General features: G+C 50.9%; 1 protein-coding gene across 2 annotated transcripts in view; it reads right to left on the bottom strand.

Moving 5' to 3' along the window:
* Positions 1 to 21,886, bottom strand: part of ABTB2 (ankyrin repeat and BTB domain containing 2) — a 212,869-nt gene that overhangs the window by 20,089 nt on the left and 170,894 nt on the right. Inside the window, exons 1-3 of one of the 2 annotated variants that reach the window (XM_074013974.1) lie at positions 19,804 to 20,867; positions 2,442 to 2,594; positions 268 to 433 (exon numbers count right to left, since the gene is read on the bottom strand). In XM_074013974.1, the coding sequence (XP_073870075.1) occupies positions 268 to 433; positions 2,442 to 2,587 (312 nt within the window). In that variant the 5' untranslated portion in view covers positions 2,588 to 2,594; positions 19,804 to 20,867. Of the gene's footprint in view, positions 1 to 267; positions 434 to 2,441; positions 2,595 to 19,803; positions 20,868 to 21,886 lie in introns of those variants that run through there. The other variant, XM_005578227.5, reaches the window with a different exon arrangement.

Here is a 21,886-nt window from a genome sequence, read left to right as displayed (position 1 = left end):
CTTGCACCACCTGAAACAGTGGCCAGCTGTCCAGCCAGGGAAGTGGAAGCCACATGACAAAGTTTTTCCAAGGGGTACTAGAAGTCTCCAAGCTGACACTCCATGTGACCAGGCAGGGGGCAGGCAGGGTTCGGGGAGGTAGCCCGCCTCTTCGAAGCACAGAGCTGAGCAAGTCTCAGGGTTAAGACAGAGGGCCGCCAAGGCTGGGAGCTGAGAATTCCCAACTCTGGTCCTCGCGCCTGTCTTAGTGGAGCTCTCAGGACGTACCTGGTCATCCATGGTGTTAACCCCATCTGGCCCCAAGGCCTCAATGGCTTGGTTGATGAGGTCCGTCCTCCCACAGTTGAGCATGCGGAAACCCAGGTCCTGGTTGAATTTTTCAGTAGCTGCTCGGGCATCCAGCCTCCGGAAGGAACTGAAACAGTGTTCAGGTCTGCCCAGAAGAGACCCAAAGGTGCATGTGACTGTATGCAGACAGCAACTTTCAATGATGTGACACAGATGCGTGAGGCTTACATGTAGAGTGAGGATGAGGATGGGTGGGGAGAAGGGCCAGGGAGTTATGATCAGATCAGCAATTACTGTCCCCATCGTGTTCTGTGACATGAAGGGCACACATTTCTGCTTTTCTATAAGTACATTAAAAAATTGCTTGGGGGCCAGGTGCAGTGGCTCACACCTGTAATACCAGCACTTTGGGAGGCCAAGGCAGGTGAATCACTTGAGGTCAGTCAGGAGTTTAAGACTAGCCTAGTCAACGTGATGAAACCCCGTCTCCACTCAAAATACAAAAATTAGCCAGGCATGGTAGCATGTGCCTGTAATCCCAGCTAATCAGGAGGCTGAGGGAGGAGAATCAATTGAACCCAGGAGGCGGAGGTTGCAGTGAGCCAAGATTGGGCCACTGCACTCCAGCCTGGGCAACAGAGCAAGACTCCATCTCAATCAATCAATCGATCAATAAGTAAGTAAGTGTTCTGAGCCCTCATTGCTTCAACTGGCAGAAAACAAAGACTCATGTAAAACAATCTGTTATGGGGCTGCCCCGAGCAGGAAGCAGCTCCCACCCAGACTCGTGCCATAGCACTTGGTTGTATACTGTTTGCGTCGAGCAGGCTGCACTCAGCCTGTAAATGGTCACCCTGGCCAGGTTCTAGTGTTTAGCTCTGTGTTCTCTCTCTTTAAGACTTCCTGGTGAGGCCCAGAAGTACCAAACAGATGGCAGAGAGTGGCATAGACTCCCATTTGCAAACAATGCAACCTACATGGAAAGTCACAGATAATGCCTGTGTTATAGGGGTCACATCACGGACGTCCAGTTGGCAGCTTTGGCCTGGAGCCTTGGTTGGGCCAAAATGTAGAAAGTTCATGTCCTAGAATGGGGTTTGGGCCTTCTGCATGAAGACAGAGGCCTGGGTTTGGGCAGAGGGTTAAAAAAAGATATAAGGCCAGGTGCGGTGGCTCATGCCTGTAATCCCAGCACTTTGGGAGGCGGAGGTCGGTGGATCACCTGGGGTCAGGAGTTTGAGACCAGCCTGACCAACATGGTAAAACCCCATCTCTACTAAAAATACAAAATTACCCAGACGTGATGGTGCATGCCTGTAAGCCCAGCTATTTGGGAGGCTGAGGCAGGAGAATCGCTTGAACCCGGGAGGCAGAGGTTGCAGTGAGCTGAGATCGCGCCATTGCACTCCAGCCTGGGCAACAGAGCGAAACTCTGTCTCAAAAAAATATATATATATATTTTTTTAAATTTTAAAATAAAGTAGATAAAAGGCTCTCACGGGCCGAGGATGGCCAGGGAAGCTTCTCTAGAAAAGCTCCTCAGCAAATGAGTGTACTGTGAGAGGCACTTAGGCAAGGAAATTAGGAGCACAGGCTTGGAGGCCGTATGGACCTGGGTTCAAATCTGGACACAGTAAAGCACTAACTGAGTATCTGTGGGCAAGCTACTGTTCCCCTCTGACCTTCAGCTTCTTCATCTGTAAGACGGGCACGATTGCCTCTTCTCTACACTTGTCAGGAGGACTAAGATAATACACATAAAGAGGAAGGGCTCAGCACCTGCACCCAGGAAGGGCTCCACGTGGTGTCAATGACAGGAACAGAGGAAAGAATGGGCCCACTTCTGCCCCTCAGCCCCCAAGTATCCCAGAGTCAGATGTGTGGGCTCTCCTGCCCCATTCCCAATGTGTGTGTCCTCTGTGTAGCAGACCAGCAGCTGCAGGAGACGTTTCCAGACGGCAGCAAAGGTCTGCAATCGATCTGTTCCCATACTCAGCCTTGGCCTTTGCAGACGACACCCTTAGAGCAGCTCAAATGTGCTGCAGCCCCTGCTCTCTGACCCCCTCCCAGCCACCTGGGGAAGAAGCCAGCAGAGGGGAGCCGCTGGGGGCAGGACGTGGATGCCGGGGTCCTCCCTCCTCCCTGGTTCATACTTGAGCTGCCGAGGTTCACAGTCCAGACCAGGCAGCAGCAGCCGGGCCGCCTGCCGGATGTCGCCGCTGTCCACGGTGAGGCTGCGGCGGTGCTCTGCGTAGGTGATGGCCACGCGCATCCACTCCATGAGGGGTGGCAGCAGCATGAAGGGCCTGTGGGGCAGCAGAGAGAGGGTCAGGCGGGGGGTGGGGGTCCCTGCAGGGCAGCAGAGAGGGTCAGGCCTAGGGAGAGTGCTCCCTGAAAGGCAGCAGGGGACCCCTCAAGCACACACATGCTCACAGGTGGCCACCAAGGCTGATCACCCCTTGCAGGGGACCTACTCCTTCTGCTCACAGAGACCCAGACTGAACCTGCAATGCACAGAAGGAATTTCTGTCATGAACCATTAGCAGAACCTGAGGGCCCTCAGGTGGCCCAGGGAAGGAATGGTTCCCCAGTGTGTGGAATTGGGGACCTTGTCCCCTCCAAAGAGTTCAGTCAGGGTCCCCAAGTGTTCTCTGCAGAGGGGAGAAGCTGCACAGCTAAGAGTCTCACAGACCCAGGTCCAAACCCAGGGCTGCCACCAGCAGCATCAGGTCACCATCCCCTCTGACAAGCACACATGAGTCTGTTTCTCCATCTGCAACACGCATGTGATACCTCCTTATCGAGGCTGTCATGAGGCCAAATGGGACGACGCATATTACGCTGTTGTGCAACATTAATGACCACTGCTTCCTCACCTGGCACCTAGGCCGAGGTGGGCTGACACCACTTCCTGTGCCAGGCCACGGTTGCCCCCAGTTTGGTGCTCTGGAAAGAGTAGTGGCCTCCGCCAGGCTCAGTGGCTCACCTGTAATCTCAGCACTTTGGGGGGCCGAGACGGGCGGATCACGAGGTCAGGAGATCGAGATCATCCTGGCTAACATGGTGAAACCCCGTTTCTACTAAAAAATACAAAAAATTAGCCGGGCGTGGAGGCGGGCGCCTGTAGTCCCAGCTACTTGGGAGGCTGAGGCAGGAGAATGGAGTGAACCCGCGAGGTGGAGCTTGCAGTGAGCTGAGATCTGGCCACTGCACTCCAGCCTGGGCGACACAGCGGGACTCTGTCTCAAAAAAAAAAAAAAAAAAGAAGAGTAGCGGCCTCAGGTCCCACAGAGAGGAATGGTCCTAGCGGGTCCGAGAATCACTAAGAGCCCACAAAAGCAAGGAGAGGAGGCGGCAGGCTTAGAGTTGCAAACTCCCGGGGCGCCGCGCATGAGGCCCGCTCTGCGCCACCAGGGGACGCCACGTGCACAGCCTGTGCTGGGCCCTGACTGCGGCGCAGGCGGCGCCCGCCCCTGCCCGCGGCCAGCGGCTCAGATTCAGTCAGGGCGGCGGGGGCGCGTTTCTGTCCTCTGCCAGCTCTGGCAAGGCTCCGTGTTGAAGCCCCCTCAGGAGACCACTTCGCCGTCCAACAGACCTCCCCGCCGCGGAGGGGCCCGGATGGCAGCCTATGGCTTCATGACTTCGTGGGACACCCACCTGCTCTGCCCAGAATGGATGGAGATCTTTCCCTGCACTGTCACAGGAACAAGGCAGCCCTGGAGCCCTGCCCCTCACTCATGCTGTTCTCCCTGATGACAGCCCAGAAGTCAGCCTCCCGGCTCCTGCCTGTTCCCAGCCCCTCCCGATGCCACTCTTGTCCTTCCTTTCAAACTAAGCCAGGGAGCGGGCAGGCAGCCAGGGGCAGGCGGCCAGGCCTCCGGCCACCCCAGCTCCCTCGGGGCTCTTGGAGTGTCCAGCCAGTGCGGTCACTGCGGTCTCTCCCCTTGACATGCCGCTAAGTGCTCTGGCCAGGAAAAAGATGTCCATTCTCTCTCCTCAGCTAGGAAGTAAGCCGCCTCCAGGGAGTCATCCTGGGCTGCCCTCGGAACCCCTATCTCAGGTCTCCAAAAGCTCAGGTCATCTCCAGAATTCTAAAAGTTTCTCTCCTTGAGGGCAAAGAATGCTTTTATTTTAAAAACTAGCCAACAAAATGTAAATGCTCCTTGACTTAGGATGGGGTTACTTCCCAATAAACCCACTGTAAGTTGAAAATATCTTCAGCGAAAATGCATTGAATACACCTCACCTACTGAACAGCTTACCTTAAACATGCTCAGAACACCTCCATTAGCCTACAGTTAGGCAAGATTATATAACCCAAAACCTATCTTATAATAGTGTTGAACATCAGTGTAACTACTGAATCCTGCACTGACAGTGAAACACAGAATGGTTGTGTGCGTACTCTTAAGTAGTTTCTACTAAATGCATGTCGCTTTCACACCACTGTAAAGCTGAAAAATTGTAAGTTGCACCATCGCAAGTCAGGGATTTTCTGTAATCAGAAGTGATCTTGAAGGTCTTTCCTTTGGGAAGGTATTCTAATGTTCTGGTTCTGTCACTTCCAAAACTATTCCTGGGTTTGAGCCACTTAACTGGTCCACTGAGCGCACCAATCCGTATGAAGGGAAGGGCCACAGGCCAGTAAAGCCTCGCTATCTCTGGCCCTCAAAGCCTCCCAGAACTTCACCTCACCCTATCTCCCGCCCTGGCTCACCCCCGTCACCAGGACACACCACCAGCACTCATGCACCTCAAGCCCACCCTGCCTGCTCCCATCTCCACGTGAGAATGAACAGCTCTCACCCCTGCTTGTCTAGATCCTATTTATCCTTCAAGACTCCATTCCAATGCCACCTGCTTCAGAAGCCTTCCCAGATTCTCTTCCCCCCACCAAAAAAAAAACGGGGGCTGGGTGCAGTGGCTCATGCCTGTAATCCCAGTACTTTGGTAGGCTGAGGTGGGCGGATCACAAGGTCAGGAGTTCGAGACCAGTCTGGCCAATATGGTGAAACCCCATCTCTACTAAAAATATAAAAATTAGCCGGGCATGGTGGTGCTCACCTGTAGTCCCAGCTACTCGGGAAGCTGAGGCAGAAGAATTGCTTAAATCCGCAAGGCGGAGATCACAGTGAGCCGAGATCATGCCACTGCACTCCAGCCAGGGTGACAGAGCGAGACTCCGTCCCCGGCCACCCACCCCCTACAAAAAAAAAAAAAAAGAAGAAATATCTTCCTGGTCTGAAATCACTCAGAACTCTCCTTTACAGCAATAGCCATGAATGCATCTCATCTTCCTAACCAGACTGTTCCTTCTAAGGACAGGAACAATGACTTCCTCATCTCTGTATTCTCCAAAATATGCCCAGTCTGGGGCCTCACATGGCAGGTCCTCAATAAATGTTCACTGAAGCCAGGCCTGGTGGCACATGTCTGTAGTCCCAGCTACTTGGGATGCTGAGGCAGGAAGATAGCTTGAGCCCAAGAGTTGGAGGCTACAGTAAGCTATGATCACACCACTCCATTGCAGCCTGGGAGACAGAGAGAGACCCTGTCTTGAAAAAAAAAAAATTATTAGAAGAAAGTTCTGCTGGGCCGGGCGCGGTGGCTCAAGCCTGTAATCCCAGCACTTTGGGAGGACGAGACGGGTGGATCACGAGGTCAGGAGATCGAGACCATCCTGGCTAACACGGTGAAACCCCGTCTCTACTAAAAAATACAAAAAACTAGCCGGGCGAGGTGGCGGGCGCCTGTAGTTCCAGCTACTCGGGAGGCTGAGGCAGGAGAATGGCGTAAACCTGGGAAGTGGAGCTTGCAGTGAGCTGAGATCCGGCCACTGCACTCTGCACTCCAGCCTGGGCGACAGAGCGAGACTCCGTCTCAAAAAAAAAAGAAAAAAAAAAAAAAAAGAAGAAAGGTCTGCTGAGTGACTAAAAGTATGGATGAACATCAGTAACTTACTATAGTGTACCCAGGTTTTCAGTTAAGGACCAAGTCATGTTTCTGACCACAAAAGAATGGTGTGTAATTTTCAAGAGCCTAGTGTTGACTCATTCGAGTAGGAAGCTGGGATTCTATGGGGGGAACTTGTGTAGTCTAGGAAGAAACAACAATCTCTTCATGAATTATCCCTCTGTTTATAAGAGTTCCCTTAAACATAAATGCCCAATTCCCCCCAAATATTTTTATATTTCACAATTCTTATATTACAGGGCTAGAAGGCAAGCTTAGAGACATGCTTCTGTATATCAGTCCTTCTGATTGCAGGAAAAGCCTTTATTTCAACCATCAGTGTTGGAGACTGAAGTGTAAACAAAAAGATAATCTGTGGATTTGCCAGCCATTCTTCCCTATTGTGGCCAACAGCCAAGACAAAGCACCACGTGTGGCTACTAAATCTCTAAGAGGGCATCTCCTAGCTGCACTAGGGGAAATCCAAGAGGGAATTCGGGAAATCATGAAGTCTAATCAGGTGGCATCTTGGTTCATCCCCCTGCCTCATGCTCCTTAGAACTCAGCACTTGAGAAAACGCAGTATTGATAATCCTGGTGGGTATACACTGGGGATTGGCTCATTTAGCCCTCACTTTACCATCTTGGCTAGCGAGGTGGAAAATTAAAAACTGCATTTCCCAGACTCCTTTGCAGCTGGGATTCTGGAAATTAGGTTTTATCAGTAAGATATGCTGCATGAGATGTGGTAAGTGAATGGGAGGCAGAGGCCACCTTTGTGTTCCCTTTGTCTGTTTTTGCTAGCAAACCAGGTCATGAAAACTGAGGTCTTTTTTTTTTTTTCCTACAGAACATTCCAGTCCAGTTTCTAACTATCTGAGGCTTCAGAGGCAGTGGTAGTGATGGCGAAATGATAAAAGCAATAGCAAAGCCTTTTTTTTTTTTTTTAACCTCCCACCTCAGCCTCCCAAGTTGCTGGGACCACAGACATGCACCACCATGCCTGAATAATTTTTTGTATTTTTAGCAGAGATGGGGTTTCACCATGTTGCCCAGGCTGGTCTTGAACTTTGAAGCTCAAGCGATCTGCCAACCTCGTCCCCCAAAATGCTGGGATTACAGGCATGAGCCACCATGCCTGGCTGCAATGCCTTCTTGATTCCAGCTTTACTCCTGAACTGCAGCTCCAGAGGTGTTGTTCAAACTCACAGTTCCAGGCGCTGTCTCAGAGGCAGCAGCTCCCCTAATGGGCTAGTTCATCATTCCTGGATGCTCAGCCTACACCCTGCTCCCCGAGCTCCTCCAATGATTGTGTGAACTCCCAACTCCCTGTATTGAATCATCTCCTGCTTACAATAACTAGAATGCTTTCTGCTTCTTGAATTGAAAACTGATCAATACTTTCAATATACAGAAATCTAGATGAGCCCTCTGCCTCTGGGGAGGTGGCTGGTGTCCACATGTACAAACAAGGCTGTGTCGGCCCCCAGACTGACCCCTTCAGGCCTTTCTCCTTGGCCCACCCACCTCCCCGGCCTGGGATCTATGGGAAGGTAAAAAGAGAAGTAATTCATGGACTTTCTCAGGAACATGCCTTCCATGGCCTGTGGGTTCCAGGCTACCGTTTCCTTCCTGGTAATTCCATGGAGTCTGCTGGGCAGGCTGAGACAAGCTGGACATGCATGTCTGGCCGTTCTGGAAAACCCCTCTAAAAACTCCCATCTGCAACAGCATGGCTGTGTCAGAACTCCCGGGTGAAAGGGCCTGAAGGAGCAAGGCTGAGAATGACTGATGTATGCACTGTCCTCAAGATCCCAAAGAAGTTCTCTTTTCCTGCTGGTTGCATTTCCCATAGGCTGAGCTTGGCCGTTCCATGCCCGAATGCAGGTATCTGCAGGGCCAGAGCCAGGAGACTGGATCGGGGCTGAAAAAGCTCCCTTTGTTCAGCCTCTCTGCCCGCTGAATTTTTCCTTAGCTGGATCTGATACCTCAGAGTAGTGGTTGTCAATTTTTTCCCTGGTCTCAGGACCCTATATATACTCTTAAAAATTGGTCGGGCACGGCAGCTCGTGCTTGTAATCCCAGCACTTTGGAAGGCTGAAGTGGGCAGATCACTGGAGGTCAGGAGTTTGAGACTAGCCAGACCAACTTGGCAAAACCTCATCTCTACTAAAAATACAAAAATTAGCTGGGTGTGGTGGCACACACCTGTAGTCCCAGCTACTCAGGAGGCTGAGGCAGGATAATTGCTTGAACCCAGGAGGTGGAGGTTGCAGTGAGCCGAGATCACGCCATGCCACTGCACTCCAGCCTGGGTGACAGAGCGAAACTCCGTCTCGGAAAAAAAAAAAAAAATTACTGAGGACCTCAAAGAGCTTTTGTTTATGTGTGTTATTCTACGGATATTGGCTGTATCAGAAATTAAAACTGGGAAAATGTTAAACACATGAACACATAAGCTCATGTCCCATTGCCATCAGAGTGATGATATCATGATGCCACACAGCTTCTAGAAAAGTCTCCTGGATATTTGTGAGAAAACAAGAATGCAAAGGCAAATAACTTCTTGTTATGAAAATAGTGTTGGCCATGTGGACTCCTGGCAAGAGTCCCTGGGACCTCAGGGGTCCCTGGACCACACTTTGAAGACCGTTGCTGTGGAAGACCACAGCTGATGGCTAGGACAACACTGCTAGGGGCTGGCAGGTGGCACTGGCATGGAGCTGGCATTTCGCCCTGGTGGCAGACAGGCTGGTGAGTCCTAGAGTGGCGTATGGCTTGCATGCATGCTCCTGGCAAAGGGATCCGAGGGTGCTAGACCCTTCCCTGTGGCATCCTCACTGGGAGAAAGTCCTAGTTTCTTTGCTACAACTGGACTTACTCTATAACCTTGGGCAGATCGTCATCCTCTGTGGGCCATATTTTGTATTAAAGAATAAATTGCTAAAGTTCGTGGTTTTTAACTCCTTTCATTATGAGAGCCCTTTTGCTTTTATTTCACAGACTCCATATGATAGTAATTGTACTTATTGCATGGTCACCAAGAGCAAGGACTCCCGAGGGAGATGGCCTGGGTTGGAATCCAGTGTATTCCCAATGAGTTCAGCTGTGGGGTCTATGCAAGTTACTTCACCTCTCCTGGTCTCAGTTGTTCCATCAGCAAAATGGGTATAAATAATAGGACCACCTCACAAAACAGCTGGAAGCATGTATGTAAAATACTTAGCACCGTATGTGGAATATGGTAACTTCTCCATAAATGTTAACTATTATGACTAGTTTAGTGTCTGTTGACAGAGAAAATGTATAATAGCAAAAAGGGCTCTAGGATCTGGTTCTATTAAATGCCTCAGCTCCAGCCTTCTGAAAGTCCAGCCAACTCTTTGCCCTCCCCCTATAGCAAGTATAAACATGTAAAGCCTGCAAAAGTCTGCCAGCAGGCTGCCCACCACCCACTCCATCCCGGCTCATAAAACAGAGAAAACAAATGCAACCACTATGTCGAGTGTGAGCTGGAAACTGTTTCTGGCAGTGCAGCCTCTTGGCCTTGGCAGTGAAAAAACTCACACAGGGGAAGGGGCAACAGCAAGGAACACAGACCCAGAGGCCTTGGGTCATGAACATGTGTGGTGGCAAGGGTGGGTGAGCAGAGAATTACTTCAAGGGATCAGCAACCCCTCAAATGCTGCAAACAGCCCAAAGCCTTAACCTAAATACCGTCACATACATACATGCAGACAAATCCCAGAGATGGACAAAGCCACTTAAAAAGGTCAGTGGCTTTCTGGTAGCATTTGTCTTTGTGTACATAAAGCGGAGCACATGAAATAGACCAATGGAAATGGGTCTTTTTACACGAGGAGCATGGGAACTCCCTGGCCACCTCCTCTCATTGCTAGAGGAGGAAAAGGAAACCCAGAGAGGCGAAGTGCCTTGCTCACGGTTACACGGCCAGTTCAGCTGCAATAGGGATGCTAGACCCAGGTGCCATAACAGTCTCTCTCATCTGCCTTTAAGCTAATCATACAGGTGAGCCTGACTGTCAATCCAAGGGTCGCCTAAGGCCCCTCAATGGAACTGGGACTGAGAAAGCTATTTTTTGCCCTTTAAAAAATGAAAGAATACAAACTTCTTAAGGCCTTTGTTTTGAGACGGAGTCTTGCTCTGTCACCCAGGCCGGAGTGAGGTGGCACGATCTTGGCTCACTGCAACCTCTGCCTCCCGGGTGCAAGTGATTCTCCTGCCTCAGCCTCCTGAGTAGCTGGGACTACAGGCACATACCACCATGCCCAGCAAATTTTTGTATTTTTAGTAGAGACGGGGGTTCCCCATGTTGGCCAGTATGGTCTCGAACTCTTGACCTCCTGATCAGTCCACCTCGGCCTCCCAAAGTGCTGGGATTATGGGCGTGAGCCACCGCGCCTGGCCAAGGCCTTGGTTTTAAGAGGTCCCTGTAGCCTGGAGAAAAAAAACAAAAAACAAAAAAAACAAAAAAACCCTGTTGCACTCAGCAAGCATATGATTTATTGGGATTACAGTCCTATAAGCAGTGTCTTAACAACATGGAACAGGAAACCCCTCCAGTTTCCAGCTCAAAGCAGGCTCTGTTCTTCCCCGGGGTGGGCAGGGGCCTCAGAGTGAGTCAGGTTGGCAGATGGGGCACAGGCCTGTAACCAGAGGCCACATGACCTGAGCCCCAAGCACAAGCCTCGGGTCTCTGCTCCCATCCTGGCAGGCCGAGCATATGAGGCCAGCAGGTTTGTGCCCTGCTCCATCCACCCAGGAGTAGCTGGACACAAAGACTCAGGCAGACCCTGGACACACCCACAAGCTAAGAAGGGCCTCGAGACCAGGCCCAAGCTTAACTCTGGGAAGACAGGGTGGGTGTGAGCACACAACGTTATGGGGTGCAGGCCCAGCTCCCAGGGCTGGGAGGTACACTGTGCCACAAGCTTGCTCCCAAGAGAGCTCCCCATCACCCGCAAGCTGTGACCCGCCCCACCTGCAAGCACCCTTGGAGTCCAGGAAAGGACAGGCCAGAGATGATGATCAAGGGAGAGGGTGGCCCCACTGGTTCCCACCTTCAGCCCTAAATTCTTCTATTAGCTTTGCCCCACCTTCAGTGGGAGTCAGAGCCAAGCACTGGGGTTGAATGGGGTCACATCCACCTGGACTCACCCCTTCTCATGGATCATGCCGTGAAACACACTGCTCCCACGCCCCTCCCTGTCTTGTCTGGGCTGGGGCTGGGGGTGCCAAGTGGCACCGTCAGGAACTTGCAAAGATGCCAAGCTTTTCCTAAGCAAGTGACGGCTCCACAAACAGACTTCTTGGGGAAGGTCAGGGCTGGCTCTGCAGGGCCGGCAACGAGGCCCTCACCATAGCTTCCCTGAGATTTCCACACAGCCACCACGGCCTAACACCAAGCCAAAACATCCATGTAGGATAAAACCAACATTGTCCTGCTAAGTCAGATTTCACTCTGCACAAAAGAAACATTTCTAGTCCAGCTCACATCTTGGACTCATTATTTTTCTAGAATTGCTGGGTAAACCAGAATGGTTTGGCGCAGCTTGGAGGCAGAGTTGGGCATGGTTCCCTCTTTGGACCCCCAGCCTCATCTCCGCCAGCAGCCAGGCTGCCTCTGAACCACAGCTGAGCCCACGGAGAATCTCCACTTGTGCCCAGGTGACTTCGGCTTGAGGTGGGGCATTGGGCTGTCTGGGGCGGCGGGGTGGGGGGGGTGGTGGGAATACACTTTTCCTATTAAAACTCATCTGGTACAGATTAGAGGCACTAGATGAAGCTTGCCCAGATACACGTAGGGACAGAAATTTAGAGCCAACCAAGTCATGACTAGCTCTGGGTGACTTCCCTTGCTTCTCCCCAGGGGTTGCCCTTCAGGTCTCCACGGGAGCCTGAGGGTTTCTGTTAGGAGTGAGATGGGAGGTCCACCGTGTGACAATCAGGGCCTCCAGGAGTAATAGAAAAACGCAAACAGCTAACATTTCCAGAGCATTTACTAAGCAGCTGCCACAGTGCCCTGGACGTCTAGTGATTTATCTGCTCCTCAGAGCCACCTGATGTAGCAGGTACTATTATTATTCCCATTTTATACATGGGGAAACTGAGGGCCAGAGAGCTGAGGTCACTCGCCCCATGTCATGCACCTGCCAAGGAGCAGAGCTGGGATATGAACCTGGGCAGTGTCCCTGAGTCTAAGCTTCTGAAGACGACATTCCACAGCCACTCAGATTCTTCACCTGGCACTGACCCATCTCCTTCATCTTAGGGATGACGAATATTAGGTACAGTAATCACAATTTGTCACGCAAACTGGATAACTTTTTTTTCCTTTGAGTCAGGGTCTTGTTCTGTCACCCAGGCTGGAGGTGAAGTGGCACAATTACATCTCACTGTAGCCTCAACCTCCTCTGCTCATGTGATTCTCTTGCCTCATCCTCCCAAGTAGCTGGAACTACAGGTATGTGCCACCAGACCCGGCTAATTTTTGTGTTTCTTTGTAAGGCGGGGTTTCACCATGTTGCCCAGGCTGGTCTTGAACTCCTGGACTCAAGCCATCTGCCTACCTTGGCGTCCCAAAGTGCTGGGATGGCAAGCATGAGCCACCGTGCCCAGCTGGATGACTTTTGAGAGGGAAAAAGAGAGCTGCCGCCAGCACTGGGACTACTGGGTATAAACTAGAACTGGGCTGGGCACACCAGAACATATGGTCACCGTACTGCCCTTGGCTAGAGAGACTGCCCGCGGTGGCCTGCTGCCGGGCTCATGCTGTCTGCAGGCAGGGGGAAGTGCTCCTGCTCACCCCCTCGGAAGCAGGCCTCCCTCTGCCCTCCGGCACTCAGCCCTGCCTTGGTGCCTGCACAGCACTCGTCCAATTTGCAATGACTTGGTTGGGATGGTTTTGTGCGGTCTCTCCTCTGGACTATATCTTCTCTGAAGGCAGAGGCATTTTTGCTCACCGATGTTTCCCCATCTCTCCGCACAGAAGCCGGTGTTAGAAACTCCACTTTTGAATTTATAAACACAAGGCACATTTCTCACTCCTGGAGGCAAAGTCCTCCAGCTGCTAACATGGTTTCAGGGGCTGCTGTTACTCTAGGATGTTTTGTTTTTTAAACAAACAACCAAACAAAAAAACAGGGGGAGTCTCCCTCTTGCCCAGGCTGGAGGGCAGTGGTGTGATCAAGGGTCACTGCAGCCCCAACCTGCTTGCTGGGCTTAAGCGATCCTCCCACCTCAACCACCATGCCTGGCTAACTTTTAAAAAGTGTTTTTTTTTTTTGTTTTGTTTTTGTAGAGACAGGTCTATGTTGCGCAGACACGAGCCGCCGCGCCCGGCCTCCCAAACTGTTCATGAAGGGCTCCAGAGCACTCTCACAAAAGGGGGAACTGCTTCGTCTTTCATTCCTAGAAGCTTGAGTTGGCTTGGGTATTGGCAAAGAGTTCTTTTCAGAAAAAAAAAGGAAATAATTTCCCCAGTAAAAAGACAGCCATTTCACAGGAGAGTGTTCCAAATGCAACAACGTCCTGGGGGAAGCACGGCAGCCTGGGGCCAAGGCGGCTTCTGGGAAGGCAGCTAGGATGTAGGGATGGAGCTGTCACCAGAAATAGGAAAAGGTGGCTGTGGTTCTGCAGATGTCACCGTGCCCGAGCCTCGGTGGAGGGTACACAGCCATCTGTCCTTGGGAACTGGGCCTGGTTCCAGGGCGGCATCTCATGTGGGTGAGATGGTACAGATTCCAGCGGAGACTGCGTGCAGGCCTCCACCCCTCCACCCTTTCCCACACAGTAGGGAGGGCTCCTAGCCCTGCAAGGGCCAGGACATCTGCCTCATTTCTCAGGCCAGAACTCCCCAGCATGGCTGCCCCAGCACAAGGGCAGGCAGCTGGTCCAGCAGGCCCGTGCCTCAGTGCTTCCCACACCTTTGGGTGGCAAGTATGAAAGCCGCCATCTCTCCACCTCACTGGGAAGCAGCTCCCAGGCCTACTGGCCACGCCCCACCCATGGGGCTCACTGCAGCCATGTGCCAGGGACCCACTTTCTTCTCCCATGCGCGGTGTTTGTGGTGGCTCCCCAGAGACCACGAGCTCTTTCACCACATGGAAGCCAGACAGGCGGGGACCTCCAACCTGCTCAAACATACCTCCCTCCCGAGGCCACCCGCCACCACCCATCGGCCTCTGCCAACAAGGCAGACCTGAGAGGACCCCGAGGTTTATCCTGTCTGCTGGGCTGTGGGCCAGGGATGGAAGACTTTTGTTTAGGCTCCTGGGATAGGTAATCCTGTTTGGATTTCGCTAACTGTAATCACACAGCACTCACCTTCCCCAACTCTCACAGTCTAAGGCAGAAAGAAGAACCATTCGGACTGTCAGCTGAAGAGTTTCTAGAAACTTCTAGGAAGAAGCAGAGGCATGAGGGCTCTTGAAGCCCGATATGAGAGTGAAATTCTTGACTGGCAAGCAGTGTTTTGATGTGAGCTGTTGATGGGATGGGGGTCATGGAGGGGTGGTGCGCTCCAGCGCAGCCAGAGAGACAGGAGGAGATGGTGCAAGCTCGGAGGAAAGGGCCTGACCCTGCTTTGTGTGTCCACATCCCAAGGGCAGCTGCAGGGAAAACTGGCATTGCCTTCCGAGCAGCAAAGCCACCTTGCTGAGATGTGCTGAGGGCCTACTGTGTGCCAGGTGGGCGCGAGGCCATGTTGCCTAAGTTACCTCTGAAACAGCCACCCTGCAAGGGAGATATACTGCATTTTACAAATGCAGAAACAGCCTTTGAGAGGCCAGGACACATATCCAAGGTGACATAGCTAGCCAATGGTTATCAGTCTGGCTCTAAAAAAACCCAACCATTCTGAGTAGTCACGGCGGCTGGGGTGGGGCTGTGGGGAGATGTGGGGCAACAGGTACAGAGTTATAGTTAGATTGGAAAAATAAGTCCTGGTATTCCCTTACACAGTATGATGACTATAGTTAATAACAATGTATTATATGCTTCAAGACAGCCAGAAAAGAGGATCTTTTCTAAAGCACTGATGAAGGTTTGAGGCGACGGACATGCTAAGGACCCTAATTTGATCATTATAGAATGTATACATGTATTTAACCATCACACTGTAGCCCAGAAACATACAGTTATTATATGTCAATTATAAACAACAACAAAAATCCCCAAACTGCCCTGGGGGTCTTTCAGGATACCAAACTGCAGGCATGAAATGCTCTGAGCCCTGGTGGGTGGAAAGCTGGAAGGAGGCGTGATGGAGAAATGCTCATCTTGGGGTCCCTACCACCGCTTTGCCCAACCTCGAGCTTTTGCTCTCACAGCCTCATTAGGCCCTGAACTCGGCTGGGAACAGAAGGCTGGGCCCCAGTGCCTCAGGGGGTGCACCCCAGGTACCTTAAGAGCCCTTTCCACCCAAATCCACAAATATTAAAGCAGCAAAAGTGGGGAGGGGCAAGTCACAGACAGCTGTCACGGCGGCTGGTCTTGCAAGAGGACAGAAATCCCACGAGCTGCCTGGCAGGCGAGTAAGAGCAAGTCAGGAACCGGCCCGGCTTGGCTCCAGATACCACCCAGCTCCTGCCCTCCCCCCATCCTGAGGGTCTGCATGCTCTCCAGCTTCGCCTCGGAAGCAGGCCTCTTTAAGAAAGCAAAATCAATTCCCTTTAGAGTTGGGAATTCCCTGCATTGAGAATCCTGGCAAGACGGCAGACAAAGGGGATTGTTGCTGCCCGTGTTACAAAAACACTCCAAATGAATGAAGCTCCCCGGGCCAGCAGTTCCCAGTCTTCTTTTCTGTGAGGACTGGTGGGTCCAACAATAGGACAGGAAGTCCCATACAACAGCCAGCCCTGGGGGGTGCCTGTCAGAGGCCGGGCCGGGATCCTGTCCTGTCTCTATCCCTGTTATGTGGCACTGACACTTCCTGCCCCGAATCCCTGGCTCGCTCCTTCTCGGATGCCGGGCAGACGCCCACCCCGAGGCTGGCCTCCCAGAGCCTGCAATGCAAGCCTGCTGAGAAAGAGGCCCCAAGTAGCTGAGAGCAAGCTGCCCACGCCACTCTGGGAAAGGAGGTACTGAGCGAGGTCCCCAGCTCCGGGGTCTCACCCTCTCCCTTCTGGGAGGGGAAGGGATTTACCACTCTGAGCAATGGGAATTCACTGCATTATTATTAATACAACCGACCTCCATTCCTGAGCTGAGATCTGTCTCTTACCAGCTGTGATGGTGGGCACACCTCGGACCTCCTCAAGGCCTCAGTCTGCTCGCTATAAATGGGAATGTAATAGTTTCCTCCAAGAGCTACCGTAAGAGCCTGTTAGAGAGCCGTGTACTAAACAAGCTCTGTAAACTGTAAAACTTTGTCTAGATGCTTCCAGCCCATGTAACGATGGATCAGGTCTCTCCCAAGTTTAGCCTTCAGCAACCGCAGCGCATTCTACATAGGCGCTATGGCTAAACCAGCAGGTGTGGGGCCAGGGACACCACCAGCTTTAAAGAGTGGCCGATAGGTGGCTTCGTCTTTGCTCCCATAGGTAAATGGAATCCAGTTTGTAGAGTTCTTTGAATTCCTTGGTTGTGATAAGGCTAAATTTTGTAGATGTCCCTGTCCAAAATGGGCCTCATTTAACAAGCCCTCTGTGGTGTGGTCTTCCTAATTACCTTGTTTGTTTTTTTTTTTTTTTTTGGTGAGATGGGGTGTTGCCGCCCAGGCTGAGTGCAGTGGTGAGATCCACAGCTCACAGCAGTCTCCAACTCTTGGGCTCAAGAGATTCTCCCACTCAGTCTCCTGAGTAGCTAGGACTACAGGCATGCACCACCATGCCCAGCTAATTTGTATTTTTATTTTTGTAGAGATGGGGTCTCACTATTTTGCCCAGGCTTGTCTTGAACTCCTAGCCTAAAGTGATCCTCCCATCTCGGCCTCCCAAAGTGCTAGGATTACAGGTGTGAAGTGAGCCTCTCATCTTTCTCACACACCTGGCTCCCAGCTACTGTGAGGGTTGAGTTAAGATGGACAGAAGAGCAGGGACTGAGGGAGGGAGGGAGGGATGGATGAGGAGAGAAGACATGCATGTTGAGAAGATATGATTTTTGCTGTTACTAATGTTTTTGGATTGCTTGTTCACTGAACACAACTTGGTCTTTTTGGCCTTCACACAGGCTTGTGGTAACGGTGATAATAGCAGCTGCCATGCACAAACACTTTCTTCTCTGCCACATCCTTAACATGTAGCTGCCTTATTCACCCCTCACAAAACATTCTGAAAGTATTTCAAGTCATTTTCTATTTCAAGTGAGGGAAACTGAGACTTGGCAAATCATATAACTTGTCCAAAGTCACACAGCTAGTAAATGGCAGAGCTGGGACCCCATATCATGGCCTTTTAAACTCCAAAGAACCCAACCATTAGTTCTACCACCTATTTCATTAACTTAACAAAATATTTAACTGCCTACTCTACATGCCTGGGACTGTGCTGAGGACACAGCAGGAACAGGGCAAACGGAGGGCGCTTACATTCCGGGGGGGTGGGGAGGGAACAGACATGAGCAAGGTGACTTCAGGTAGAGAAAGGTGCTCTGAAGGAAACAAAAAGAGGGTACAGTGAGGGGGGTTCCTGGCAGTGGAGGGGAGCTCCCTGTGTGCACCGTAGACTGTGAACAAGTCACTTCCGAGGCTAGTGGATGTGCCAGCCTGGGGAATACACGGAAACAAGTACTTAATTCACCCAACAGCTATTCTTATTTCATTTACTTCCATTTTGGGTAAACAGATGGAAATTTAATGCACAAAAAGTGGGAGCGGAAAAGAGAGAAAAGAGCTTAACATTGCAAATCTTGAAATGGTATTTAAGGAACTCAGAAGTCAGGAGCATAAAGCCAGCACTGCCATCATCTCTATTATGTGATAAGAAAACACTTTCGCAAGCTGAGCAAAAGATTCACGAGCCCACTTCTTCAGCCTGAACACACGGCCTATCTGTGGGCACGTCCTCTTTATGTAAAGTGCTGTCTGAGGGAAACATTCTCCCTGCTGCATCTGGAATGGAACAAAGCGGCGCCTCGATGTGGTACCTCACTCGCGTCAGGGCATTTCCCCACTCGAGGAAGCGGGCACAGTTCAGATCTCCACCTTATGCGGGAGGAAACCAGACTCTGAGAGGTAAGGTGATTTGCTTGGATCATAGAGCCAGAGGACAAGAGCTGGGGTTTGATCCTCATCCCACAGCCACTTGGAGGATGCATTTCTTTCTCCATTGGGAAACCACTGACCTCCAGCTTGACCCTGAAGCATTTGCCTAGATAAACAACAATCAGTGATGACTTAAAAAACCAACTGCTGCTCTGAGTGCAGCGGTTTCTACAATTAATCGATCACAACCAGTTACAGATTTCCTTGTTCCTTCTGCACTCCCACTGTTTCACTTGACTAGCCAAAAGAAAAGAAAAGAAAAGAAAAGAGAAGAAAAAAGAGAAGAGAAGGGAAGAGAAGAAAAGAAAAACATATATAATAAAAAATGCTGGGCACTGTGGCTCACACCTATAACACCAGCACTTTGGGAGGCTGACACTGGCAGATCCCTTGACTCCAGGAATTCAAGACCAGTCTGGGTGACATGGCAAAACCCTGTTTCTACAAAAAATAAAGAAATTAGCCAGGCACGGTGGAGTGGGCCTGTAGTCCCAGCTACTCAGGAGGCGGAGGTGGGAGGATTGCCTGAGCCCAGGAGGTTGACATTGCAGTAATCTGTGATCACGCCACTGCACCCCAGCCTGGGTGACAGAGTGAGACCCCGTCTCAACAACCACCACCACCCAATTAATTTTTATGTTTTTAAAGCGTAGATTCATTTCTGTTATAAAATTCGTGCTCTGAAACAACAAAAGTCCTTTTGTGACTTTTGCTGCCCATGCCATTTACCTCTCCCAGTCTCCTGTGGCTGTCCTTTAAGGCCCAGTTAAAAATCCCAGGTCTGCTCCGACATGTCCCCCACCTACTCCAGCCTTCTCAGAATCCTCTTAAATGTGCTGCTGCTGCTTACTGTGTACCAGGCACTATGTTAAGTGCCTTACATATATTAACTCAATTGATCCCCACAACACCCCTATGAAGTTGGCACTATTAATCCCCTATTAAGAAGAGACTGGGCTGGGTGCAGGGGCTCATGTCTGTAATCCCATCACTTTGGGAGGCCTAGGAAGGCGGATCACTTGAGGACAGGAGTTCGAGACCAGCCTGGCCAGCATGGCAAAACCCTGTCTCTACTAAAATAACAAAAATTAGCCAGGCATGGTGGCACGTGCCTGTAATCCCGGCTACTCGGGAGGCTGAGGCAGGCGAATCGCTTGAACCTGGGAGGTGGAGGCTGCAGTGAGTCAAGATTGTGCCACTGCACTCCAGCCTGGGTGACTCCCAGGCTGTGTGACTCCCAGAGTGTGACTCCATCCGGCCCCCGCCCCCGCCCACTCCCCTCTCCCAAGAAAAAAAGAAAAAAGAAGAAGAGACTGAGACGCAGAGGGTAAATGACATACCCGAGGCCGCCCAGCTTGTGAGTGGCAGGGCTGGGACTGGAATCCAGGCAGGCTTCAGAGCCTGAGGGCTGACCTCATGTACCATCATGCACCTGAGCTTCCTCCTGCACTGTCCGGTGGGTTTTGCTCATTTGTTTACTTCCATCTTGCTTTTGTCTCCCTCCTCATACTGGAGACTCTTTATCCTTCTCCTAGAGCCCTTCTCCATGGATCCGCAGGAGTCCAGGGAGAAATAGGAGTTAGTAAGTCAAGCACTTAAGACAGTATCTGGGCTGACTCTCCTTTCAGACTCAGCCCGCCTGCACCCGGATGAAATAAACAGCCATGTTGCTCACACAAAGCCTGTTTGGGGGTCTCTTCACACGGACACGTGAGACATTTGGTGCCGAAGACCCGGGTCAGCGGGACTCCTTTGGGAGACCAGTCCCCTGTCCTCACCCTCACTCCATGAAGACGTCCACCTATGACCTCGACCTTGGGTCCTCAGACCAACCAGCCCAAGGAACATCTCACCAATTTTAAATCAGATCTTCTTGGCTTAGCGGCTGAAGACTGATGCTGCCCGATCGCCTCGGAAACCCCCTGGACCATCACGGACGCGGAGCTTCGGGTAACTCTTACAGTGGAGGAAGACAGGAATGTCAGGCCTCTGAGCCCAAACTAAGCCATCATATCCCCAGTGACCTGCACGTATACATCCAGATGGCCTGAAGCAACTGAAGATCCACAAAAGAAGTGAAAATAGCTTTAACTGATGACATTCCACCATTGTAATTTGTTTCTGCCCCACCTTAACTGATCAATGTACTTTGTAATCTCCCCCACCCTTAAGAAGGTTCTTTGTCATTCTCCCCACCCTTGAGAATGTACTTTGTGAGATCTAGCCGCTGCCCGCAAAACATTGCTCCTAACTCCACTGCCTATACCCAAACCTATAAGAACTAATGATAATCCACCACCCTTTGCTGACTCTCTTTTCGGACTCAGTCCGCCTGTACCCAGGTGAAATAAACAGCCATGTTGCTCACCAAAAAAAAAAAAAAAAAAAAAAAGACAGTATCTGTAAATGCGTGCTCTATAATGCTTGCTATAACTAGCAGTAGTGGTAATGCTGGTAGTAGCAGTAATCTTAGTAATTTTATTATTATTAGTCATAGTGGTAGTGGTTAATTAGTAGTAATATCATCAGTAGTAGTGTTAGTAACTGTATTAGTAGTAGTATTACTGACCCAGATATCACTTGAGAATCACATTTTAGGAAATGTCATGCTACCTCAATAAAAAGATCCTGCTCTGAGTGTCAAACATGCCATCTAATGTGTTTACAGCCATTATAATGAGGAGGAGACACCATTCAATAAGCAGTTTTTATGTGCCTGGCATTGAGCTAAGTGCTTTACTGTATTATCTCATTTAGCCATAGGAGCCATATTACTATCTTCACCATTTTACTGATGAGGAAACTGAGGCCCAGGAAGATGAGTTGACATGGTCATCCTCCTAGAAGGTAGCCAAGATAACATTTCTGGGATGACCCAAGAGGCTCATGGCACCCTCCCTCCCTTGGTCACCATCAGAAGCCCCAGGTGGCATGGTGGCATGCATCTATAGTCCCAGCTATTCAGGAGGCTGAGGTGGGAGGATCACTTGCACCCAGGAGTTCAAGGTTGCAATGAGCCATGACTGCACCACTATATTCCAGCCTGGGTGACAGAATGAGCCAGTCTCTTAAAGAAAAAAAAAAAAACCCCAGGTATGTGTTTCCAACAAAGTGGCTGGAACCCAGAGCTCTGACACGTTTGCTGGCTCCAGCTCTTTGAAACTCTGTCTAGCCTGATATGGAACAGGGAAGCCAAGAGCTGGGCCGGACACACATTTATCTTCTGCCAGGATCTCACCTGGACAAGAGCTTCAACCTCTGAGTAGGTCTTGGAAGCCCCAGCAAAAAGAGCTCTATGGAAGTTGGAGAGCAAGATTAGTGTCATATTAGCACCCCGGTCTCGTCTCTCCTGAACCTGTCTGGGGGGTGCAGAACTACATATCAGATTTCTCCAGGGCAGACCTTTAAAGGAGCATCAAGCAT

The sequence above is a fragment of the Macaca fascicularis genome, chromosome 14 (assembly GCF_037993035.2).
Source record: "Macaca fascicularis isolate 582-1 chromosome 14, T2T-MFA8v1.1".
In the NCBI taxonomy this organism is placed as follows: domain Eukaryota; kingdom Metazoa; phylum Chordata; class Mammalia; order Primates; family Cercopithecidae; genus Macaca; species Macaca fascicularis.
This window is presented reverse-complemented; position numbering and strand designations above follow the sequence as displayed.